At 28.1% G+C, this 9333-nt stretch overlaps 2 protein-coding genes across 2 annotated transcripts in view; one reads left to right on the top strand and one right to left on the bottom strand.

Annotated features, from left to right (window-relative positions):
- Positions 1 to 3070, bottom strand: part of LOC117168103 (probable leucine--tRNA ligase, mitochondrial) — a 21993-nt gene extending 18923 nt beyond the window's left edge. The window contains exons 1-2 of the mRNA XM_033353481.1: positions 2898 to 3070; positions 111 to 318 (exon numbers count right to left, since the gene is read on the bottom strand). Of these exons, the coding sequence (XP_033209372.1) occupies positions 111 to 318; positions 2898 to 2999 (310 nt within the window). The 5' untranslated portion in view covers positions 3000 to 3070. The remainder of the gene's footprint in view (positions 1 to 110; positions 319 to 2897) is intronic.
- Positions 3071 to 3235: 165 nt separating this feature from the next.
- Positions 3236 to 9006, top strand: LOC117167938 (60S ribosomal protein L13). The gene is made up of 4 exons (XM_033353191.1): positions 3236 to 3333; positions 3817 to 3966; positions 6499 to 6748; positions 8692 to 9006. Exons 2-4 carry the CDS (start codon positions 3824 to 3826, stop codon positions 8962 to 8964), a joined length of 666 nt encoding a protein of 221 aa, XP_033209082.1. The 5' UTR covers positions 3236 to 3333; positions 3817 to 3823; the 3' UTR covers positions 8965 to 9006.
- The last annotated feature ends 327 nt before the right edge of the window (positions 9007 to 9333 follow it).

Genomic DNA, 9333 nt, shown 5'->3' with positions numbered 1-9333 from the left:
ATTTTATAAAATTTAAAAGATTTAACGAAAGCTTGTGCCCTAGACTCCAAGAGTGACATAACCCTCGGAATTTTCATTTTATGAATCAAGGTGTGTTTTTTTTAAAGTACCTTTCATTCTATAAAAACGAGCGACAGAATCACTGATGGCATAAACTCGAACATGCCCCATGTGAAGGGAACCCGATGGATATGGAAACATTGAGAGCACATAAAATTTTTCCTTTTCCTTTTCATCCTGATTTTTCTGTAGAGTTCCTACTTTTTCTTTCCAATAATCTTCTATTTTGTGTTTAATATCTGTGTCAATAAGTTTATCCTGAAAATTGGTAAAAAAAAATTAGAATTTTTCTTCTTTCAAATACAAATTCTCCTACCAGATTAAAAAAAATTGAAGTAGGTAATTTAACATAAGGCACGATATTCAAAAAACAGGGTTGCTACAAAATACCAATTTGGAAATCACCTATCTTTCCCTGACCAGTGCTTCATTTTCCCTGTCCGTCATAAATTTTCCTTTCAGGATAAATTTTCAATAATAACAAAAAATTGGGATGAATAAGATTAAGTTTCCATAACAAAAGATGAGTTTTGAACAAAATACATCCATTTTCAAAAAAAAAGTTAAATTTTTAACCCAAAAAATGAATTTTCAATTAAGAAGATTGATTTTCTATCATAAAAGGCAAAATTTTAACAAAATATATGTATCTTCGCCAAAAAAAAAGAAGATAAATTTGTATCCCAAAATGGAAATGAAGATGAACAATATGCATGTATCTTTAATCAAATAGTAGAATTTTCGACAAAAGAAGATGATTTTTCAAACAAACATGGATTAGTTAAATTTTCAGTTAAAATACAATTAATAATTTTCTACAAAAGAAATATGAAATTTCAACAAAATGCATGAATTTTCAACAATAAAGTATAATTTTCAACTAAAGAGTATAAATTTGCAACCAAACACGGAATACTTACATTTTCAGTTAAAAAATTATTCCCCGACAAAAAAAAAGAATTTTTTAACCAAATAAATGAATTTTCAACCATAACTATGTATCTTAAATTTAAAAAAAAAATGAATTTTGAAACGAATAGTTGAATTATTGGCCAAAAAGTTGAATTATCAACCGAGAAGATTAATTTTCTACAAAAAAAACAGAATTTCGACAAAATTCCTGAATTTTCCAGTAAAGAAGATCAATATTCAACAAAAAATACAATTTAGTTATATTTGAAGTTAAGAAATTGATTTTTTTATATAAAACGAATTTTTAACGAAATAGTTTAATTTTTAACGAAATAAATGAATTGTCAAAAAAAATGAATTTCCAACCATAAAGGTTAATTTTCTACAAAAAAAAAACGACTTTTCAACCAAATAGTTCAATTTTCTAATGAAGAAGATAATTTTTCAACCAAACACGGAGAAGCTAAATTTCAGTTACAAACAAAAATTTGAACAGAAAAAGGATTTTACACAAAATAGGTTCAATTTTGAATTAAAAAAACGAATTCTCAACTGTAATGATGAATTTTCAATTTAAAAAAACTTATTTTTGAACCAAATAGTTGAATTTTCGCCAAAAAAAAATTTTAATTTTTAACCACAAAAACAAATTTCCTACCAAAAAGGACGAATTTTCAACGAAATCTCGAGTTTTGAAGAGTTCAAAATAAAATTTTGAAGTTTTTTAAAGATTTTGTAAGGTTTAAAGATAATAATTTTTTTGTAACATTCCTGAATTATTCTCCTGAACATTTATAAAATATTCCCTCCTTTCTTTAAAAAATTATGTTGCCAAGATTGAAAAAGTCCTAAATATCATTTAAACTATATATCTAAATCTTTCCTGAAATTGTGTAAAATCCTGAATATCTAAAATTTTCAAAAATTTGTTGGAATTTTTTCGAGCAATTTACGAAAATATATTTATATAACCTTAAAGCAAATAAACAAAGAAAATAAAAAAGTAAACACTCAATCGAAATTTTTGTTTTGTCTTAAAAATGAATTTTGCTTTCAATTTATAATTAGTCTGAGTTTTTTTTATCCTGGACTAAAAAATCTAGTTTTCTTGCAAATAAAAACATTTTTGTTAAAAATTAATTTCTTTTGGTATAAACTTAATCTTTTTTTTATTAAAATTGCTAATATTTGGTTTCAAATTAAAACCTTTTGTTTTTGCCGAGGATTCGAACATGTTGTTGAAAATTCGTATAGTTGAAAATGTAACCATTGTTTTTAAAAGTTGTCTTTTTCGCAGGAAATTAATTTTCTTAGTTGAAAATTATTCTTTTTTAGGATTCAACTATCTTATGGATTGTTTAATGAATTCTGATTTCAGTTGAAAATTTACCGTTTTTAAAAAATTAATGTTCTTAATAAAAGATTTATGTGTTCAGTTGAAAAATCAATTATATGGTTGAGAATTAACTTTCTTGTGGAAAATTCATATTTTTTGGTAACAAAATGGAATTTTTATGGTAGAAAATACGTCCCATTTGGGAAATGTTTAATGTTTTTTAGTATAAAATACAACTGGTTGAAAATTTGTCTTTTTTGGATGAATTCAACTGTTGTTTGCTTAAAATAAAAATCTTTTTTAATTGAAATATCGAATGTATTGAATAACAAATTTTTATTTGAAAATTAATCTTTTTCTTTAAAAATTCAACTATTTGGTTAAAGATTAATTTTTTTGTTGAAATTTCGATTTGAAATCCTGAGAAGTCTTACTTGTATAAAATTATATTTTTAAGAAATTTGCAAATTAAAAGATTAACAAATTATAAACGTTACACCATGTCAACAATCCTACTTTATGATCTGAGGAAAAACCTAATTATTGATATAAAATTTTAACAAAATATAACCTAAATATTGTAACATACCCAAAGCCCTAAGCCGGCTGAAGCATACGGTCGAAAAATTTGTTTAAATACACCATTCTGTAAATTTGCAGAACGTGTTGTTAAATAGACATTATATTTCATTTTTCAATCAATTCACTCACATAATCTAAACATTGAAATAATTATTTACAATTGTTGCAAATCGCAGGTTGTAGCAGACGCTTTCTGAGGACAGTTCCACTACTCAAGTCAATTTGTAAGTAATTTTAGAAACAAAAATATAATTATTAAATTATCACGTTATTGACAATAGATGTAATAATTTATAAATTATTTCTCTTATGTTTATCTACTAACATGCAATTAAATTATGCTCGAGAATTGAAAGTAGATAGTAAAGGAAAGAGATCGTATAGCAGTACTTCCGCTGAACCCTAACCTCTCTTTTTTCCTGTGCAACGTTATAAACATCTTGGTGAGTGCATATTTCGGAATTTTAATCTGCAAATATCAAGACAATCTCGATTTATATTGAAGTGAATTTGTCAATTAAGGGTACTTTCAGCGACGATTTGTGCTTTTGACGTTATATTTAAAGAAAATAGTACAAAATAGTTCTTATTAAAGTTGTTTGTGTCACGTGAAAAAGGTTATGAGAATCCTGTCAATATTCTAAATGACTAAAAATACTTTCTACGTGTTTTATATTAATAATTTTTTGTTTACATGATTATTTTTTATTAATAGATTCATTAAATAAATAAAACGTCGGTTACCATAAATGACAGGTGTAACATAACCTATAAGAGTAAAATTTTTGCGTGGACTTCATCTGCCTTGTCAGTCAGTTCTAAAAGAGTGTAATCCTCTCAAATTTGGGCTTACTTTTCATTTAGAGTTTCAAACAATAATTTTCTTGATTTCAAGTGCTCTAACAATTAATATTTCTTGTGGACAGTGCAAAGATGGGTAAACGGAATAACATGATCCCGAATGGGCATTTCCACAAGGATTGGCAAAGGAACGTGAGAACGTGGTTCAACCAGCCGGCAAGAAAATACCGCCGAAAACAGAACCGTGTCAAGAAAGCCCGCGCTCTTGCACCAAGGTATATATATATTTGATGTATTATTACTTACAATTGCATCTCCTTTATCAATCAATGCGTATGCTTCCGTGTGAAAGCTCTACAAAAAATCAAATTTGATCCACGTGAAAAATGCCGGACCACGGATTGATTTACCAGAAATTCTTAACATTTTTAAAAGCACAAGAGAAAAGTCTAAAACATTTATAAATTATTTAAAATCCAATTATTAAATTTAAAAACTAATTTGTACAAAATCCTGACCATTCATGCTTGTTTTATCGTGTATTTTTCTTTAAAACACAGATGAGGGAAAACATGAAAATTAGGGGGAAAGTCAGAACAATTTTTGTATCAGGGAAAGTCAGAGATTTCTTTTTTAAATCTGGAAAAGTTGGGGGAATTTCTCTAAGGACTTCAAGTAACTCAGGAATAATCTAGAACTGCTGTCACTTTTTTTCTCAAATCACGTTTTAGTAACTTCTTAAGTGAAAATATCACTTCAATCAGTTTTTATTCAATAAATTAACCCATGGGTTAACCACGTTTAATTTCAGGTCTATGCCTGTTTCCACGGTGTGCATCAATTAAAAAAAAAATGTTATATGAAATTAAATAACAATGTTCTTAAAATTTTTTAAAGTAACTTTATATTTGTGGATTTAATTATTTCGTTCAAAATTCGTCTTTTATCGAAAATCAACGTTTTTTTAATTGAAAATTTTAACTCTTCTATTGTTGGTTGAAAATTTATCTTATTTAGGCGAAAATTCATTTATTTGGCTTAACATTTATGTACTATGTTCAAAATTCGTCCTTTTACGATGAAAGTTAGTCTGCTTGGTTAAAAATGATTATACAAATTTTGGTTTCCGCTAATTGGATTATAGATTTAATTATTAATTATTCGATGATGATGAGATCTTTAAGATTATCGTGCAGTATAACTTATCAAAGCTTTCTAAATGAAATATATTAGTTACATCCATAGAAACTTGTAAAAGTAATTACTTAACCTTTAATAAAGTTACTTTCACACGTGAAAAAACATTTCTTTAAATTTTGCATATAAATATTATTATATTGACACATTATTTAGTTGTATACAAGGACTGATGAAACCATTATTTATTATAAACTCGTTAGATTTTATAAATTCTATGAGTCGATTGTTTGAAAAGGTGCAAAATACTTAAATGGCTTTATACTGCCAAGAACTACCCCTGGAAAAACCCTAGAATTATCAGGAGATTTTTTCCAGGATTTGAGTAGATATCCTGATTTCTGAGTTTTTAAAAATATTGTTTAAATAGATTTTAATAGATTTCAAAAACTCAAAGGGGTTTTGAAAGATTTTAGGGTATTTTTAAAAATTCCAAGAAATTTTCAAGAGATTTTGAGGGATTTAAAATACTTTAGGGCATTTTTAAAAGTTCAGTAGAATTTTTAAATCATTTCAATGATCTAGAGGGATTTCTAAGGTTTTAAGATATTTGAAAAGATCGCAAGGAATTCCCATTAATGTATTCAGAAGTTTCAAACATTTAAAGAGATTTTAAAAAAAACTCTTAATACATTTGAAAATCTTTTAGTGTATTTTAAAAGATTCCAAGATATTTTCAATTTATTACGGTAACTGAATGGGATTTTCAAGAATTTGAAATATTTTACGATATTTTAAAATATTCGAAGGCATTTTCAAAAGAATAGAAAATTGTTCCTTTAATTTTAATGAATTTCTTAAAATTTCGGAAAATATGGAACGATTTTATAGAAGCTATAAGGTTTTAAGATATTTTTGAAAATGCCAAGGAACTTTCCGAGGATTTCAATGATTTTAAGGAATTTTGAAAGCTTAAATTTTTTTGGAACTCACCCTGAATCCTTATTAGTTCATCCTCAAATTCCTTTAAATGTTTAGGAGCTCTTTCACATTTTCTTAATTTAATTAAATTCTGATAAGTTTACTCAATTCTACTTAGTTTGTCTAAACTCATTTTGAAATTAATCCAATGATTCATTTTTTTCATATTTTCAATTGGTTTCAATTCTGAAATTAGTCTTCCCGGCATTTCGGGACAATTTTACATCAAATTTTGCAGGACGACTAGACACAGCTCCTTAATTCTCCTCATTTCTTAAAAATGTACTCTATATTTACTGAAATCAATGGCTTTATTTTGATTTTTAAACATGTTTTCAATGTACCAGTATTCTTTGAATTTTAAATCAATTATTTTGAAGTCTCATGCTTAAAATTGTTTTAAATTGAAAAGAAAAATATTAATGCGCATTAGTCACTACTAGATACTTTTTCAATTTAAATTAAATAGGTCACTTTTTTCAAGTAAATTAAGCTGTTTCAGCTCCGAGAAATATGTAAATTTATTAAAATTGTATACATTTGAATTTACAAATGTTTGATTCTATTTATAACAGATTCTAGAATAAAAATGTTACGAAATTATAATTTTTGTCTTTTAATATAAATGGGAGTTTTGAAAATCTAGTGTTGCGTCCACCCTGATAAACAATTTAATTTATTTTTTGCAGACCCGTTCAAAATCTGAGGCCGATTGTACACTGCCCCACAATCCGGTACCACTCCAAGGTACGTGCAGGAAAAGGATTCACTCTTGAAGAGTTAAAGGCTGCAGGTTTGCACAAAAAGTTCGCCCAGACTATTGGGATTTCGGTTGACCCCAGAAGGAGGAACAAATCAGTCGAGTCTCTGCAATCCAATGCTCAGCGGCTCAAGGAATACCGAGCGAAATTGATCCTCTTCCCACTCAATGAGAAGAAGGTAAATTTAACTAAATATATTTGCGTCTTCTCTGTACAAATACATGTTAAACTGGTGCCCAGATCACAAATAGCAAGTTATTTCAATACGAATTGAAGCCCGGATAAAAATGTTCGATTATAGATATAACATCGAACAAGGAATTATTGAAAAGAATAATTTTGAATTGGTTCAGGAAATTATCCAAAAGAATGATAATTCTGAATTATATCTGGATTTGAAAAAGCAGTATATTGAAGTATAATTAAAGAGTGGCCGTACAGAACTACATAACCAATATTTTTTCGAAAATGGGTTTGTTGCACACAAAAAAATACTTAGAAAATCAAATACAGATTACGATAAAAAGATTTGTTTAAGTTTCTCATTTTTTAATATAGTGATAACAAGAATTGTTATTTAAATGTGAGTAAAAATCTTGGCGTAGTATTTTAGCATAATAATCATTTTTATTCTTGCCTTCAAGATATGTCTTAAAATGAATGACATTTATCGAGAAAAAAATCGAAGAACTTCTTTCTATAGTTCTTAAACCGAATAATCGTTAGTCTCAGTGCGATACGGTCACTTAATTTTTATTTCCTCGGAACAGAATAATTTGTTTGTATCGAACATTGGGTATTATTACTTAGCTTCTTTATATCTCAAGAGCAAGTTTTCATTTTGGTTTGAAAATTTAAAATTAATTTAAAAACTAAAAATTTACCTTTCTCATTTTTGGTCGAAAACTAACTGCTTGCTTGGGAAATTCATCATTTGAGTTTAATATTCGCCTGTGATTGAAAATTTGACTATTTTGTTGTAAATGGGTTACTTGTTTGTTGAAAATTAATTTTTTAAACTGAAAATTGAACTTTTACATTTTATGGTTGAAAGTTCATCTTTTCCAGAAGAAAGTTAATCTTCTTAGATAAAAATCAGTTTGTTAAAAATTTAATTAATTCGTTGAAAATTCAACTCAGGTTGAAAGTTGAACTATTTGGTTGAAAATGCAACTGTTTTTGGTTAGGTTTCATCTTTTTTATTAAAAATTCGACCATTTAGTTGAAAATTCATCTTCGTTGATTGAAAATTCATTCGTTTTATTAAAAGTTCAAATGTGTTTAGAAAAATGTATTCTGTTGAAAATTCAAGTACTTAGTTAAAAAGTCATCTTTTTGTCGAGAACTCAACTGTTTTGTCGATCATTCGTTTATTTGGACAGAAAGTTCGTCATTGAATTAAAAATTGATCTTTTTTTTTTTTTTGTTGAAAATTCATCTTTTATGGTAGGAAAATTTTTGTTCATTCGAAGTAATTAAATAAATTTGAAATTGTTTTATTGCGATTATGAAGAATTCTATGTTCAAAATTTTACAAGATGAAAACGCTGGTCTTCAAACATTAACCCCTTCATTGGCAGAGAGATTTCGACAAAAAGTGCCCAAAATGGCAGGATAATAGGGTTTTCGGGGTCGCTGAATCCGAATCAGAAGTCTTGTACTTTGTATTTTCGCCCGTAATTTTGGATTTTTGAATTTTTATTTCAAATTCTGATTCAGCGACCCCAAAAACCCAGAGTAAGATTTCAATGCAAAATCGAAGTAAGTTAAATAGGAAAAAAGTAGATTGACGTATTTTGCGTCAATGTCACACAGGGCATAGAAAATTTTGACGCATTTTGCGTCAATTCCAACGAAGGGGTTAAGGGTAAGGCGGAATTAAAAAATGGTCAAGGAAAAGTCATGAAATGTTTAAAATGAAGTTTTGCGACCACCCCGCTGTTCGAAATGTGGTGTAATTTTACTTCATGTAACATTTTGAAATGAAACTAATGCTGATCTGTTTACAAAAGCATTCTTTAGAGATTCATCCTAAAAATTTGTAACATTGTTAAATAATAACATGTAAATATTATTTTTTATGGTTTTTTATATTTGAATATTTATTTGTTTTTTTTTCAGCCGAAGAAGGGTGAAGCTACCGAAGAGGAGCGTAAAGTAGCCGCCCAAGTGAAGGGACAAGTGATGCCCATTAGACATCAAGCACCTGCAAAGGGCAAGGCCAGCGTTATCTCTGAAGACGAGAAGAAGTTCTCAGCCTATGTTACCTTGAGAAAGGCTAGAGCCGATGCACGTCTTGTCGGAATCCGGGCGAAGCGTGTTAAAGACGCAGCTGAGAATCCAGATGATGTGACCAAGGTCGCAGCAGCGAAAGAAAAGAAGGCGAAGAAGTAAACATCCTATTGTGTATAAAATAAACTGATTTTACAGTGATAATCATTGTTTTATCTCTAGTTTTCCCCGTCCGATTAGAATTTAAGAAATTAAATGCAGAATAAATCAGAATTGAAATTCCTCTTTAACACCCAACGAGGATGGATTTTTTTTGGTGTGGGTAAAGACAGATGGTGAAGAAAATTGCAAGTCGGGAATTTCTGTAAGAAGCACTTTAGCCTTTTTGCGGCATAGTACCATAACATGGTAGTCACCTTTTTGACCTCATTATTAAAAAAAAAATTCACATGGTTTAAACAAATCACAAAAACAAAAAGCAATTGTAGGACTTACTTTGACAATAAGAAATTTTGGTACATTAGCTGGAAA

The sequence above is a fragment of the Belonocnema kinseyi genome, chromosome 2, assembly GCF_010883055.1.
Source record: "Belonocnema kinseyi isolate 2016_QV_RU_SX_M_011 chromosome 2, B_treatae_v1, whole genome shotgun sequence".
NCBI lineage: Eukaryota > Metazoa > Arthropoda > Insecta > Hymenoptera > Cynipidae > Belonocnema > Belonocnema kinseyi.
The sequence above is the reverse complement of the archived record's forward strand: the minus strand, read 5'-3'. Positions and strand labels throughout refer to the sequence as shown.